The sequence below is a fragment of the Protomyctophum parallelum genome (genome assembly GCF_964188405.1).
Source record: "Protomyctophum parallelum genome assembly, chromosome: 22".
NCBI classification, from domain to species: Eukaryota; Metazoa; Chordata; class Actinopteri; order Myctophiformes; family Myctophidae; genus Protomyctophum; species Protomyctophum parallelum.
In genome coordinates this window covers 23,049,802-23,066,600 of record NC_139714.1, presented here as the reverse complement: position 1 = coordinate 23,066,600, position 16,799 = coordinate 23,049,802, and the positions used below count along the sequence as shown (strand labels likewise).

General features: G+C 43.8%; 1 protein-coding gene across 2 annotated transcripts; it reads left to right on the top strand.

Moving 5' to 3' along the window:
* Positions 1–511: 511 nt before the first annotated feature.
* On the top strand, positions 512–11,335 carry LOC310853190 (uncharacterized protein). Of its 2 annotated transcripts, none has more exons than XM_083757432.1 (7): positions 512–650; positions 2,482–2,681; positions 4,155–4,256; positions 4,506–4,601; positions 5,164–5,274; positions 6,237–6,363; positions 7,848–11,335. In XM_083757432.1, exons 1-7 carry the CDS (start codon positions 620–622, stop codon positions 10,493–10,495), a joined length of 3,315 nt encoding a protein of 1,104 aa, XP_083613558.1. In that variant the 5' UTR covers positions 512–619; the 3' UTR covers positions 10,496–11,335. The 2 variants fall into 2 exon arrangements, with proteins under 2 accessions (XP_083613558.1, XP_083613557.1); XM_083757431.1 differs by lacking the exon at positions 512–650 and adding an exon at positions 2,329–2,406.
* Positions 11,336–16,799: the final 5,464 nt, after the last annotated feature.

The following is a 16,799-nucleotide window of genomic DNA, read 5'->3' as shown; positions in this document are numbered from 1 at the left end:
GTTCATGCTATCCAAGGAGCTGAAGGAGGAACTTAATTATCCAAGGACATCCCCCCATCTGAAAATATTCTGTGCCTGCCTGCTAGGGAGGGACCCCCATACACAAGATTAGATAATTTTGATTTGAGTTATTTTCAATTTAAAATAAAATAGCATATTACAAGGTCATGCTCATGTTGCCCCAAATTAGTGATTTCCTGTTTTTATAGAAGCTATATTTGTATGTCTCTAAATGTTCTGATGAATTGAAAGTGGCGGACCGGTCTGTCCAGTCGAGCACAGTAACAGTTTTTTTATTGACTTGTGCTTTCGTTTGAAATGTACCCATTCTGCATACTGTGAAATAAAAATTTCAATCAATCAATCAATCAATCAATCAATCAATCAATCAATCAATCGCTTCTTTTGGGCTTGGTTTCATAGACCCGGTTGCTTAATGCTTATTTCTCTCACGGCATCTGGCAACAGTGCGCCCTTCCATCCTGCGTTGAGTGCGTTCCTTCCCCGCCAACCTGCATCACCGGCCGGGCGGACCCACCGCCGCTCAACGTTGGTTTAAAAGTAAAACACCTCCGCTTTATAGGAGTGATATTATTATATATATCTTTCCTAAACCAAGATGCAATCACCGGAGCATGAAGCAGGGAACGGTAAGGCAATACGAAATAATAATAATAAAAAAACGGTTGAATTCGTGGCAACTTCTCTTAGTTTCCACGTCTAGGATTGTTGTTGTGTGCGCCCGATTTTCAACATGGCGTACCCCGTTCGGAGATGACGACGAGCCGAGCTAGATGCTAAGTTGGCTAGCCAGCTAAGCTAAAAAAAAAAACGATCATCTCACTCAATGGCCCAATTATGAAAACATAATTGTGACATGACATTCTTTTTGACATGTAGTTTAGTTACTTAGGTCAGTGGTTTTCAACCCTTTCCCATATGAAGGCCCATTATTTATTCTGCATTTGAGCCACGGACCACGTACCATTTGATTAGATTTAGCCTTGCAGACCCAAAACTAAAGAATATGTACACATTTCCATGCTGTATTGATGTGGTACCATAGGAGAGATAACAGGCAAACGTTGTTTAACTATAATTTAACTTGAGTGTGTAAAATTAAACCAAATGTTTCCTTTTACACTCAAAGAGTTAGAGAAGGGTCCAACTCTCCATCATTTAGCTGGTGCAGTTTCCATTTAGCTGTGGACCACCTGGAACCCCCTCAAGGACCACTGGTTGAGAACCACTGACTTGGGTAAACATCCTGCCAGTGGCATCCAATTCGTAAATCCTATTAAGTGCAACATTACTTCCTCTGTGAAGGAAGGTATCAGCTTTTCTTTAACTTTTAATTCTTAACTTGACATTGGTTTCTATGTGTATTTCTTGGCGATAATCTACACACCTATAGCCATTAATGGCAAAAAAAGAATAATGCTGTGATCTATTCTACACTGTTAGACGATAACACAGCATCCTTGTGTTTAATCAACATTGAATTATAGGATAAGATCATGATAGGCTTTGTGTTCAACATTGAATCATAGGACAACAAGATGAATCGTGTTGAGCATTGAATACGGTCATACAGCGATTTCCCTAACATGTGGGCCAAGAGGATATTGCAAATGGGCCTACAAATAATTGGCAAAACATTAAGGTTGTATTAACCCATTTAGGCCTAAGGCCGATTCTAAAAACGCCTCTAAATCCTGACCTAAGGTTTCTGAAAAACTTCAAATATTTAGCAGCATAAAAAATGTAACATTTTTGAATACTGTACATACTGTACAGAACCAAAACAACTAATGTAAAATAAATGTGATGGTGTTTTTTTTTCAACCTTGAAAATAAGTTGTCATTGTGATAATGATAAAAATAGGAACTGTAATCCTCCTGCTACCCTCCTGGGGGGGGGGTCAAATACCTTTTTGGACACGTACAGAGGAGGGATAGTGAGTATATCGGTAGAAGGATGTTGAAGTTGGAACTGCCAGGCAGGAGGCCTAGAGAAAGACCAAACAAAGAGAAGATTTATGGATGTAGAGAAATAAATGACATGAAGTTAGTCTCAGTAACAGTTTCTTCCCCCAGGCAGTCAGGCTGCTGAACAGATGACCTTGAACTGTATTGTCACTTCACTTGCACTTTTTGTGTTTTTGTCTTTTTCTTTGCACTATAGATGTTTGTTTTTGTCCTGTGTATATAAGACTGAGAGTTCTCTGAGCAAAATAAATTTCATTGTATTTATACTCTGTATGACATAACATATGACATCATATGACAAATAAACCTGAACCTGAACCTGGTGTGAGAGAAGAGTAGGTAGAGGACAGGGTGAGATGGAGGGAGATGATTCGCTGTGGCGACCCCTGAAGGGAAAAGCCGAAAGGAAAAGAAGAGGTACCTTTTTTTCAATCAGACTTAGTTTTCCAATCATGCTTCGACATGTCATATTTATTTATTTCCCCCACACAGTTTCCCTGCCATTGCCCTCCCTGCGCCTTTTCATCCCACCACTGAGGCTGGTGTCCGCAGCAATGTGGCAGGTCGTCCAGATGGGGGACGTGCAGGAGTTTGGCCTGCTGGAGGAGTTCATCAGCACTGTCACAGACATCGTTCCAGAACTTCTGAATCCAGATCAGAAAGCCCAGATCCTTTTGGGACTTAGATCCAGGGTGAGACTTTGATTGATTTGATTGATTCAATATTTCAGTGAAATTTGGTTGAGGGGCACTACTACGCTAGCCTGTCCTATTCCCTGCTGTACCCAGACATACGCGGAAAGAAAGCGCCTAGAGCAGGCATCTCTTCCCGGTTTTTAAACAGCTGGTGGAAAGAAATGGTGCTCGTGCGTGGCTCCAACTTGCAGCGTCGGCAAAGCGTATCCGTTTATTTTGCAGACGCTGCAAGTTGAAGCTACTGTCATTTCCATCCACCAGCTGTTTTAAAAACCCGGAAGAGACACCTGGAAATAATAGGTGCTTTCTTGACACCTCTTGATGCTTAGGCTGAGAGAGCAATGTGTGTACCCCATAGCGATGATTTGATTGGTTGAGCACGGAATGTGATGTATGATAAGAGCGCAAGTGTGATTTGACACCACATGGATGAGACACAAAAGACAAAGGTGGGGGCACGGTGGCACAGTCGGTAGTGCTGTCGCCTCACAGCTAGAACGTCCTGGGTTCGATTCCCGCTGTGGGTGCTGGGGGCGTTCTCTCTCCTCCGCGTCATCAGTGCCCATACCCGAGGTGGGGTTGGGGAAAGGGCCTTTCTGTGTGGAGTTTGCATGTTCTCCCCGTGTCCCCTAGGGTAGGTACCCTCACAAAAAGCATGCAGTAATCCTGGTCTCTAAACTACCTCCCCTAGCCAGCCAGGGGGAGGGATGGACGAATAACGTGTTCCTTCCACGTGCTACGTCCGGCCGGGGAACTCCCCCCTGTCAGGTGAAAAGAAGCAGCTTGGACTACTCATGCATAGAAGCAAGCATGAGGTCAGTCCGCTGCCCCCCTAGGTTGGCAGAGGAAGTGTAGCGCCCAGGATTACATTAGATAATCGACACTGGGTGAAAAAAATGGATTGCAAAATCGTAAAAAAAAGCCAAAGGCTTGTTTCCATTGTGGTCCAGTAAACAACTGGACAAACAACGGTGCAACAAATGATACTAAGTATTAAATATCAATACAGTTTCAATTTCAAAATAAATCCAGATCCCGACGACCTTTGCTGCGTGTCACTCCAGATCTCTCACCCTCTCTCTCCATTTCCTGTCAGTCAAACTGTATACGATCAAATAAAGGCATAGGAGAAAACAAATCTCTTGCTGCACACCATCATGCAGAACCTTTTCAGCTTGGTGAGATTGAGAACTGACCATTCTAATGTTGATTTCACAATGGCTACTAGCTATATATCTATCTATCTATCTGGTAGAATTAAAGGTACACATCTAGAGTTTTTGTGCAGATTGTGCTCAATAAATAACTATTTGAGCATGGGGGGGAAAGACCCACAAACGACTAATCAACTAACAAAGTCTTGGTCGACCAACAGTACCAAACTGACCGGTTAGATGTTATAAATCATTCTGGGAAATAAATTATGCTACATATCAAATATGTGATTGATGCCCAGTTTTTGTGTTTCAGGTGGTTCTTGATTTGTGTCGGACTGGGCAGATTATAGACACGGAGACCATTGAGATGCACCTGGAAAGAATCAGAACCTTGGTATCCAATTGGGCATCACAGGTTTGTTTTTCTAGAAAAGCGATACAATATTTGTCCATGATAGCATATAGCAATAGATAATTTGATTGATGCCATTTGCTGGAGACATTAAATCAGCTATATGATGCAAAAAGTTAAAAAGTGCACATTTTGTACATTTGTCTTGGTTACTTATTTTTGGCACCAACCTGATTTTGGTTATGATGACGAGTCAATCGAATCAATACATCACTAGCATTATTTAATGTGTGTCTTTTGTTGTTGTTCCAGCCCTGTTTTGCAGACGTGGAATTTCCCAGATCAAACTTTGTCGATCAAATTGAATCCTTTTTAAAAGACCCTGAAGAGAGGGAAAAGTTCTTCCAGGTTAGTGACATCAGTGTTTGTTTCTTATTGTTGATTATGACAAATACTCTAGTGCAGGGGTGGGAAACTTTGAAGATGGATAGGGCCACTATAGTTCCAAACTCTCTCTAGAGGCCCACATAGCATATTACTGTCATATCAAAAATTGCAGATCTACAAGCTCAAAACGAGTCTCACTGCGCCACGTTTTGCACTTGAGTAGATCTGCTATATTTGAATTGAAATCCTGAAAAGTAAACACGTTTATTTAATTTCAAATGCATTTAGTTATACTTATGTTAACTTTAACTTAAATGCAAATACATTTGACATGGCAAAAGACGTTTGGAATTGTAACAGCTGAAATAAATAAAATATCAATATTCAGATTTTAACCTGCGCTCTGCATTAAGTGATGGTGGAGGCCGCATGTGGCCCCCAGGCCGCCACTAGCCCATGCATGCTCTAGTGTACTGTCCTTACTATAGTTTTATTTGTACTGTTGAACACCCTTTCTGGAGAGGAGAGCTGGTTGTAATGCAATGCTTTTAAGTCACAACGGAATGGTAATTATGTGTTCTAGGAGACGTTCCCTGTGGATTTTGGCCCCGATTACGACAATGCTCTACAAATGCTCATGCTGGACTTCCTGAACCGACTGGAAAGACTCTTTCCTGTACCGGACCTTCAACAGGTACATGTTGCACATGAATAACGTCCTACACCTTCAAGCTACCTTCATATCACAATCACATCATCCATGGGGAATCCAGGCTAAATGGTAGCCATCGTTCTCACGATAATAAAAATCTGTTCTTTACTGAAATATTGTTTTAAAAACAAAAATCTGCCTAACGATGATGCCACTGGTGAACTGCCCACGGCCCTCCTATGAGACACAGACCGGGTAGAAAGAAAATGTGGTATTTTATCATGAACATTAGTGAGGACCAATTTATATGAAGATGGGTAGAAAAGTGATGAAGTGGTGCTTTAGGTTTAGTGGTAATTCAGTATTTTAGCCATGACGTGAGCAGCGAGCGCCCCCTCCTGAGATACTTCCGGGTCCCACTTTTGTGTCCCCATAGAGTTATACTGTGACGCTCCGTCAGACTAAATCTGAGACGAAAACAATCAAGAAAGTCTAATTTTACCGCTTTCCTCGCAACAACAAAGCTGCTGCTCTCCCAAATCTGGCTGTGACAGCCCCACACGGAATACTATCGCCATTTTATTTCATTGTGTCAACTAAATCCTCATTAATTGCAAACTAGATTCAACATACTCAAGCCTGCACACATTCTAAATATGCCCCTGAAATATTGTACTGAGCAAATGGACTGTTACCACCTTCAATAATAATTTATTGTCTCCACATAATATATTTTCTTTGTCATGGACACTTGTACAAAACATTAATAATTCTACTCGAGTTGGAAGCATTAAGAACCATTTTAACCCTCAATGGCTTCCTTTCTGAAAAAAATTACGTCATTGTAAAAAGATTCACACTTTTAGATATTCTATTTACAATGAGATGTGGACGGGAGCTGGTGCCACTTGGACCCGGACGTAACGTAGCACTACAAAATGACGTCGGACTTAAATACTCAATGCTGTTTGATTGATCTCCATACCCCTCTGTCTGTGTTCCAGACTGCCTCCATGCTTGCTGCGGTCCCGTCCGCCCTAGAGGAATGCGTTAAGTCCGTTCCCGACCCGCGACAACTGAAGGATGTGCTGCGATTCCACACAACACTTCTAGGACAACTGGATGTAGTCGGTGAGTCTCCTCGCACTGTCACGCATACAATTATTGTATGTAAAAATGTATTAAGACTTGAGGCATTGAAACTTTTTACAGAACAGTTTGTGAATGTGCGTATAATGTATGGCCTCACAAAGTAGACCAATCAAATCACACATTAGGCCTTCATTGTCTTGAGCAAAGATGTGAATTTAATAATAACCTTAAACTAACCGTTTTAGATGTCATTAATTGATTTTTGTTTGTTTTAGTGTTAGCATTATGTTATGCTTTAGCTAGTGAAAAATCAAAGAACCACTGACATAGAAACATAGCTTTTTCAGAAAACTGTCAGGATGTAGAAGACATTTTTAGAATCTGATCTCGGGTCAAAATGGGTTAAGGGGGACCAAAACATTCCTGGGGTAAAACAATAAGAAGAGGAAATCTAACCGTGGCATAGAGCGCCAAAGTCCTGACGTCACTCGCTCATCCCTTCGATTCAAATCGTTTCATATAAGCATTGTGGTCCAAAAATAAACAAGCTGTCTCTGCGTTATTGTCAGGGAGGTGTCTCTGTATCCTTTACGACCGTCAGTCCCTCATATATGATAGTCTGTTTTCTAGCGAAAATGTAACTAATTCAGTAGCAGTAACATTAGAGTTTTCTCTCAGTCAGTTGATTCTTCATATCCATATGAGAGTAACGGCCGAGATGACATGTTTATTTTTCAAACACAGTTCTTATATGAGGCGATCTAAAATCCCCCTATGGGGATTACAATGCAAATAAAAAGTACATGAACCAGTGGACTTGGTGCCCTCTACCGATATTGACGTCAGACTTCGGTGCTCTATTAACAATACCTTTTAACTAACTTCAACGCTTGCCCTTTGGCACACCTAAACTGGACATTATTGTTTTGAAACTATGCTCGATACATTGTGGGATATTACTACACCATGCAGTTAGCCGTTTTCATTATAGACAATAAAGCGTCGCAGTCCCCTTTCAGAACGACGAGTGGCCCACGAAATGATTCTCCATTCATTTTCTCCATAGGCTTTTCAAAACTTATTTATTTAAAGACCTTATAAGCGTCGTACAAAGCCAACTCTTGTCGTGATAAATCATGACAACAAACACAATATTTTGGACCAAACTAATAATTACAAAGAATAAAAACAACAAATGTGTTGTAACCTGCCGTTTTCTTCTTCTTATTATTTGTTCAGCCCGAAAAATTGTGTTTGTTGTCATGATTTGTCACGACAAGAGTTGGCTTTGTCCGCTGCGTAAACGTCTTTAAATAAATACTTTCTGAAAAGTCTATGAGGAAAATGAACGGGGATTTATTTTCCGGGTCTCTGGAGGGGGCGGGACTGCGACGCTCTATTGTGGCAGTGTAGTATGCTGCTGCCCTGGAATCTTTGCGAAATTACAGCACATACTGAACCTAATAAGCTTTCTCTTGATATTTATTGTAACTTTGAATATATGTATTGTGTTCCTCCTACAGACGAAACGCCATCTGCCTTTGGAAACTGCATCCTCTCGGCTCTGTCTCTCCCTCAGCTGGAGAAGGTTGTGATCGATGCCGACCACATGCAGTTACAGAGTCCCGCCGAGCAGATGCACGGCTGTGTGACCGTGCAGGTGGAGGGTGAAACGGTGACTCTGTTGGACTACATAAAGATTGAACAGCCGGCGGGTTTGAGTGAAGAACAAGGCTCCGTTAAATCGGATGTTCAAGACGGATCGGTGGCTGGTGAGGGAGCTTGTGGGCCGGGCGAGGAAGAAGACGCATCCGATCACGACACGCCGCACAGCCTCAAACCGGCGTCTTTTCAACCACTGAAACAAAGCAGGAGACTTCAGTTGAAGAGGCAAGCTTTAAACGAAAAGAAAAACGACAGCTCTTCGACGAGAAAGAGGCGGAGACAAAAATTCCCGAATGACAAGACCTGTCCCGACTGTGGCAAGACTTTCTTGCGCGCCACTGCCATGCGGCGGCACCAGGAAACGCATTCCAACACTCGTCAACTCAGGTACAAGTGCCCCGACTGCGACAAACACTTTAGGGATCAATATGACATGACTCGACACAGCATGCGTGTCCACGAGAGGGAAGTCATGATCAGCGACGAGGCCGAAGACGTAGAAATGGAAATAGTCGAACCGAGCACTTCTGACACGCCAGACACCAAAAACTGCTCTCTGTGCGGCAAGTATTTTGCTCGCCGGGTGGATATGAAGAGGCACATGAAGTCCCACTCCGAGGACCGTCCGTACAAATGCGCGTACTGCGGGAAGAGATTCAAACATCTGTACGTGTTGAAGAGACACCAGAAGGAGATATGCAAGAGCAAAGACCTCCAAACGATCAACCTGTTGGGTAACGGCACAGCGGCGTCGGACGGCGTGGGAACGGCGTCTCACGAGTGCATAACGGACGGCAAGATTTGTCCCATCTGCAGCAGGATCTTGCCGTGCAGCGCGGACATGACAAAGCACTTACGATCTCACACGGAGGAGCGTCCCTTCATCTGTATCACCTGCGAGAAGGGCTTCAAGTACAGGGACACGTTGAAGAAACACCAGCTCATCCACGGCCACGAGGGCATCCGAGAGGAAGAGAGCAAGTCCGTGGAGCAGATATTGGCCGAAGCGGACAGCGGCGGCGGCGGTCCCGATCAAAAGGACGGTGGTCCGGACACGGCCGCCGTCACCTCGGGAGACAACCCGCCCGCGGATCAAGTTGCCAAAAAAGCGAGTAAAATACACGTGTGCCCCGTCTGCGCGCGGGCCTTTGACAGTAAGAAACCACTTAATAAGCACATGCAGTGTCACACGGAGGATCGTCCGTATCATTGTGTTCATTGTAAGCGGCGATTCAAGCACATGCACGGTTTGAAAAGACACCAGATCTACGCCATCTGTCATAAAAAGATTGTACGGTTCTCGCAGAAAAAGGAGCAAAAAAGGGGTTCCACCCAGGCGGCATTGACCAGTGACCAGGGTGCACCCTTCAAGATACCAGTCTGGTGTTCCAATTGTGGCACGCACTTCGAATACCTCTCGGCTCTGAAGGAGCACCAGGAAAATGTATGCAAGGTGGAGGACAAAGAGATCATGAAATGCGACGACTGCGGGAAAGAATTCAAGAGCATGACCATGCTCAAAGTCCACCAGAGAATTCACAATTCACTCTATTGCAAAGAGTGCGGAAAGATACTCGCAAGTGAAGCTGCCTTTGAGAGACACAAGCTGATGCACAAGCCCATCCAGTGCACGATGTGTGAGAAGACCTTCACCTTACTGAGACGCCTGAGGGAACACTACGAGAAGCAGCACAACTTCACCGGGCCATTTCCTTGCCCTCACTGCGACAAGACTTTCTCCCAGCTGTCCTACCTTGCCGTCCACGAGCGGGTCCACAACGGAGAGTTCCCCTACGCGTGCGACATGTGTCCGGACAAGTTCAGGTCCTCCAACTGTCTGACGGTGCATCAACGCAAGCACACCGGCGAGAAGCCTTTCCTCTGCTGGCAATGTGGGAAATGCTATCGCTCGGCGTCCGAGCTGTCGGTGCACATGGGGACGCACTCGGACGAGAAGCCCTGGGTCTGCACGCAGTGCGACAAGGCCTACCGGACCAAGCTGCAGCTCACCAACCACGTCGAGCAGGTCCACATAGGCGTGCGGTACCCCTGCAACACCTGCGGGAAGCAGTTCATGAAGGAGATCTCGCTGAAGCGACACGAACTCATCCACACGGGCGAGAGGCCGCATCAGTGCATAGAATGCGGCAAGACCTTCCTGACGGCCAATGAACTCCGGCTCCACACCAGGTACCACACCGGGGAGCGGCCGTACAAGTGTGACCAGTGTGGAAAGGCCTTCATCCAGTCGGGTTACCTGAAGTCACACATGCGGATCCACACGGGAGAGAAGCCCTTTAAATGTGACATATGCGACAAAGCCTTTAGGCTGTCCTATCATATGAAGAAGCACAGGCGGACGCACACGGGAAAGCCAAAGGGTCACGTGTGTGAGGAATGTGGATTAGCGTTCACTCACAAGAAATCACTCTGTGAACATTCACTTACGCATGAAGTGAAAATCGTGCCCGCATTCACAGAAGTGAGAATTATAGAATTTCACTAGTAAGTTTTGTTTTGTTTTTTATATATTTTTGCTACCCGTTATGCTAGTCTCTTCAGTTCTACCACCACTACAGCATATATTTTTTAAAGTCATAGGTAGGGGTGAGTACCGAACCTCGGGACCAAGCAGGAGCCGAACCGAACATGCTTGAGTACCAGCCTACCAGGCAGGTACCTATCCAAATAATTCAATTTCGGTTCTCTCTTATCGGTTCCCACAGACACGCAATCACACGCTATTTATTTATTTTCAGGCCTCGTCCGAAAGTTTAACAAAGTACACTCAAGCTACAGAGTGTAGAGTAACATTTTAAGTCTCTATACAGAGGTAAAATCGAACCAAAATCTGGAACCGTTGGGAACCGGAATCGATAAGAAGTACCGGACTCATAAAAATCCTAACGATACCTATCCCTAGTAGTAGGTACAATTAAGAATTCGTAGAAAATATGGACGTGTTCGTTTTTATTTTACTTTTCGTTCTATTTTTGGCTGGTAGTGGCATTATGTAAAAGAAAGCTTTCCTATTAGGCATGTAACGATGTAACGATTCACTCAAGTCACGATACGATCTTTAAGAAATATATCTGCATATCTATGCTTCTCAGCACATTTATGAAATAAATAAGGGAAACATTAGAACTAATTTTACATTTGTAACAGACAGATTTTGTCTTGCGATGCATTGTTACATTCCTATTACCTATGTACCAGTCTATGATGTGTGTGACCTATAATGTACAGTATACATTATAGAGGTTAGTACCAGTGATCTTTCTTTGGAGTATTACTTTGTATTGCTGAATTAAGCCAATCTAATTTGAAATAAATGGAACTTTGAAGATAATTTCTTATCTTGAATGTTTATTTTCTTTTTTGGACTATTGCTATTGCTCTTGGGCAGAAAGTAAATTCACTGACATGTCAGTGCTGCTGTAGTGTACATTGTGCTTTAATACATAGTCAGACTTTGTCTAGTATTTGTCCAATTATTATTGATGACTGGCTAAAGATATAATTTACTATACTGAATGTAATTACCACTAACCTGTGTTTACTATTTTGCACTGGCTGCACTAGTTCAAAACTAACATGCCCATGTGAATGGGTGCTCAGTCAGTATCTGTATAAATAAAAATCACATCTGTGTGAAGTGAGGGGCGCTAATATATTAAATGTTGATTAGGTGATGTAATGGTGATGTAAAACAAATGTGCCAACACAAACATTAAATTCTCTTCATGGTTAATGGCATTTAATGTTTGCGTTAGGGACAAGATGAAGTAAATTTTCTCTTCATTGTCGATGGCATTTTTAAAACAAACCTGTACATAGGAGGGGCTTGCGCCTCAAAAATGCCTGGGTTTCCACTAGTAACCATATGGTAGCCTGGTTAATAAACCAGACCGAATCAGCCGTTAACCAGACTAACCATATGGTTCTAGCAAATGTAGTTTACTTCCTCAGCCACATGGTGTCAGTGTAGTTGTGATGTTGAGTCTGCACTCTGCAACACTCACTCTTGATAGTGGCACAGATCTCGGCCATAATGACACTCAACAACCTAAGTATTGGATTAAACAAAAAAACAGTGGTTTACTGTGGTGGAACAGTTTTATTTTTGCAGTGTGTTGCAATTCTTCCAAGCTAACCTTCATTACAATTGTGACAACAGACGCGGTAGACAATTTTTGCTGTAATGCACTCTGACCCTCGATCTGCACTTCTCGATTTTTTTAAAGTGAATTTGCAGTCTGTGTGCCACCTGATTGTAAACAAATCTGAGCGCCCGGGGGGCTCATGCCAGCTCAACCTCAGCTAGTGCAGCATCTCTGCCTGGATTCACAGAAAACCGCTCTCTCTCTCAAGAAATCAAAGGCAAACTGAGTCAGACCCTATCCAGAGAGTGTTGGGAGCAGATCACTTTTTAAACCCAAAGCATATTGATTTATATGGGCCTGTAATTGCTTCAGTGTGTCCTGGATTACTCCCCCCATAATTGAGGCCTGGCGAGGGCTCTCTTCCTAGACGTACCCCTGTGCCAGGCAAGTGGGCAGAGAAGCACCGCACCCACTCTGTGGCCCCACCAAACGGTACAACCAGCCCGCCAGGGAAAGAGCAGTGGCTCGCACCCCCAAACCGCTCTTCATCACTGTGGGGTGAGTAAGCTCACATGGTGCGCACGGCGCGCACAGTGTGTAATCCTTATAGTGTCAATTTAAAGATGCAATCTGTATGTTGTTTTGTGCGGATTTGAACAGACCTTCTCAAATCTAAATGGTACCTACTACTACTTCCAAGATGGAATCATAAAGATGTCACGTGCCGTTACCTTTGTACTATTTCTGTTTTTTATGTGTCTATCTATGGAGTTTAGATTACTCTAATAGACTCCAAAGGTGTGGTTAGAATATTGAAATATGTCTTCCCTGTATATTTTTGGTTTCTTCCTGAATACAGCTCAAAGCCTTTGAGTCAAAAGGCCCAATCGAAATGACAGTGAGATAGTGACATCACAATATCATCCGCTCCCTAAAAACACGACCAATGCGTTTCGGCCTACATGGGCCTTCATCAGGGTCAACAGTTGACCCTGAACTTTTTAAGAAATCTTGTGCTTAGGTCTGGGTGTGGCTTTAGGTCAGGTGGATCACCACCCATCGCCACATAAAAACACATTTTTTCTGTAAACTCTTTAGAAAAATATCTAGTATATTCATAGTACATGTGTACGTCTTTAATCTGATTGGCCAGCATCACTTCAATGCAGTAGGTGTCCTATACCCCAGACGTGCTGGTCATATTTTCTCAATGGAATTTTGAAAGGTGAAGACGGCTCGCCCCAAAGCCGTGGATATCTCACCCCATGTTGATTTCATGTTTATTTTACCTTATTCCCGTCCCTGTGACATACTAGTGTCATGGCCAGGGGATGTACATCAAGCTGCCTCACGCTAAGAAACAGGAGATAGGCTCCTGTCATTATGGGCCTCAAGGCTCTGCAAGGCTTACTTACATTTGAACGATTTCACCGCGAATGCCATTTCTCTTCACTGAAAGGTAGGCCTACCGTGTATGCAGGGTATATGTCATCTACTCATCTTGCAGCAAAATCAGTAACATTAAAAGTGTATTTCGTCTAATTTAGAAGAAATCTGACACTTGAATCCATAACATGCCATATGCATTCAGTTTTCTCTCCAGCATAATCGCATGCATATTAGGTGGTTGTGGAAACCCCCCCAGTATATCCAAACATCATTACAGTAGGCTATGCGGTACATATTATTGTCCCTTTGTTCTGTTGATTCTGTTTTTCAATTTCATTGATGACTCAGTGGAACATTCCAAGGTTTTGTAACAGCCTACACGAGTTCCGACAGGTCTCACGGCCATCACGGTGCCAGTAGTGTCATTTGCATTTGTTAATAATCCCACTGTTGGAAATTCCCTCATTACTGAAACATCACGGCAGCATCAAGACATAACAAAGTGAAGGGAAAACATCAGTACACGATAGAGAAAACGGTGAACATACTGTACTGGCATCGGTCCGCTGCTGTCATCATGATCCCCAAATTGACTAATTTGTCCATGGCATGGCACGCCCATTTCAAATAATGATTCTGCCCTACCCCAATGATATAAATTGTTAAAGGAGCCCATCAACCTTACCTTTTTATATAATTATTCCTTCCATCAATTTCTGTCTACTTGATCTACGTCTCATTTGGTGGCTATGGACGGTTCAGAAACCTGCCTGCCTACCAAGTACCAATGACATCATTGATGGGGATTCTCTTCCTGGAATGTTAACACACTGAAATAGAAGCCACTGTTCTTGCACTAAAAATAGATTTTAAAAGGCTGAAAACTTGTTTGAAACGACCAAACCTACCTACCGATGATGTCACTTTTGCGGCCCTCTTCTGAGACACGGACCGAATGGTACCATCTATCTATATGCCCAAACCACACCAGTTGCAACTTATAGTCGCAACTCCTTGCAACAAAACAGTTTTAAGGTCGACCACACCAAAGCAACTCCTTGCAACAAAACAGTTTTAAGGTCGACCACACCAAAGCAACTCCTTGCAACAAAACAGTTTTAAGGTCGACCACACCAAAGCAACTCCTTGCAACAAAACAGTTTTAAGGTCGACCACACCAAAGCAACTCCTTGCAACAAAACAGTTTTAAGGTCGACCACACCAAAGCAACTCCTTGCAACAAAACAGTTTTAAGGTCGACCACACCAAAGCAACTCCTTGCAACAAAACAGTTTTAAGGACGACCACACCAAAGCAACTCCTTGCAACAAAACAGTTTTAAGGTCGACCACACCAAAGCAACTCCTTGCAACAAAACAGTTTTAAGGTCGACCATACCAAAGCAACTCCTTGCAACAAAACAGTTTTAAGGTCGACCACACCAAAGCAACTCCTTGCAACAAAACAGTTTTAAGGTCGACCACACCAAAGCAACTCCTTGCAACAAAACAGTTTTAAGGTCGACCATACCAAAGCAACTCCTTGCAACAAAACAGTTTTAAGGTCGACCACACCAAAGCAACTCCTTGCAACAAAACAGTTTTAAGGTCGACCACACCAAAGCAACTCCTTGCAACAAAACAGTTTTAAGGTCGACCACACCAAAGCAACTCCTTGCAACAAAACGGTTTTAATGTCGACCACACCAAAGCAACCCCATTGGGGATAATGGTTGCAAGTAGTTGCATGTTGCCAGGAGTTGCATGGCGTATCATTATGAGCTTTAGTGAGGACCAACTATATGAAGATGGGTTGAAAATGGATGAAGTGGTCCTTTTAAGAATGGACATAATACTTTTTGTGTGATTTGTGTGGTAGATTAAACTACCAATCAATTGGCTGAGGGTCCCCTGGAACCCCCCCAACCACTGGTGGTCCCCAGACCCCACTTTGAAATCCACTGATCTAGGCCGCTTGGAAGCTGTGTAAAGAAAATGGACTGAGTACAGCTCCATCGTGTTCTCCACTGAAAGTGACCGTGCATGAGTGAGGCCACCGCCAGGCCTTCAGGTTTTCTTTTTTTCTTTTTTCTTTTAGATTTATGTAATACTAATAACAGTTTGTTGAAACTTTCTGAGAACTCCGTGCTACAGTACGTATTCTTCCATCCTCTCTCGCAGTAATCCAGATTCCAGCAGGTTCGACGATCACAAAGTCAAACTATCTGACAGAGGTTTTCTCCTTTTTTCTGTTTCTCATTTCAATAGTTTGATCATCAACAGGCGCCACGGAATTTCCTGCCCTCTTTGCCAAAATAATTTGACCCCTGCATGTTACTACGGAAACATGGAGTATCAAAACAAGCACCCCATTTCTCGCTTTGCTCCATGACGCACCTTATTTCTTCCATATGAACGCCGTATGGCATGCTAATGCCTGCTTTCTGCATGCATCGTACAACAATGTCGAGGCTTGTAGATTGGCTATTTACAGTGAGCAACATTGCTGTAGGACAAAGTATACTGTAGCTCATGCTTAAAGGGCTCTAATGGCATATCATCGCCAAAAAACCCACATGCATTACTACCACACGCAAACTCAAACAAGGTGGTACCACACCCAGTTGTCTTTTTTTCCCCCTTTTTGACTGAAAAAACACATTTGAGAATGTACAAAGAAGACAAGGCCCCAAATTACCCCTACAATCACTTGCAACAGATACCCTAATATCCTCTGACTAATCAGGTGTGTGTGTGTGCGTGTGTGTGTGTGTGTGTGTGTGTGTGTCCGTCCTCATGTGAACCTGTGTGTGTGCCCAGTTATCCCCAACCTCACGCATCCCCTCCCAGCTTGAGTACCAGCCCTGCAACACCCCCCCCCCCCCCCCCCCCCCCCCCCACACACACACACACACACCAGACTACACGTGCACACACCGCTCCGCAGTCTCCCGTACTACTGTAATGCATGAACCCATGCTGGTTTGTAAATTAGGCCCAGTTCCTTCCCACATTTCTTACTTTTTTATTTATTATTTCCCCTGCTTTTTCGTCTATTTAAATTCGTAGACCATTGTCACTCATTACGGAAATGTTCGGCTGGGCGGCCGGGACAACGTGAAATGCCCTCTCTCTCTCTCTCTCTCTCTCTCTCTCTCTCCGCTTCCTACAGTGAGAAAAACCCTGGGAGTGAAAACAAGCCCTTTTCCTGGTCAATGAGTTCACCCGTCTCCCCAGCGAGGCGAGGAGAGAGAGGGGGGGGGCGGGGGTGGTGCACTGCACTGGCCATGGGACGGCGGAAGGGGAGACGGGGGGG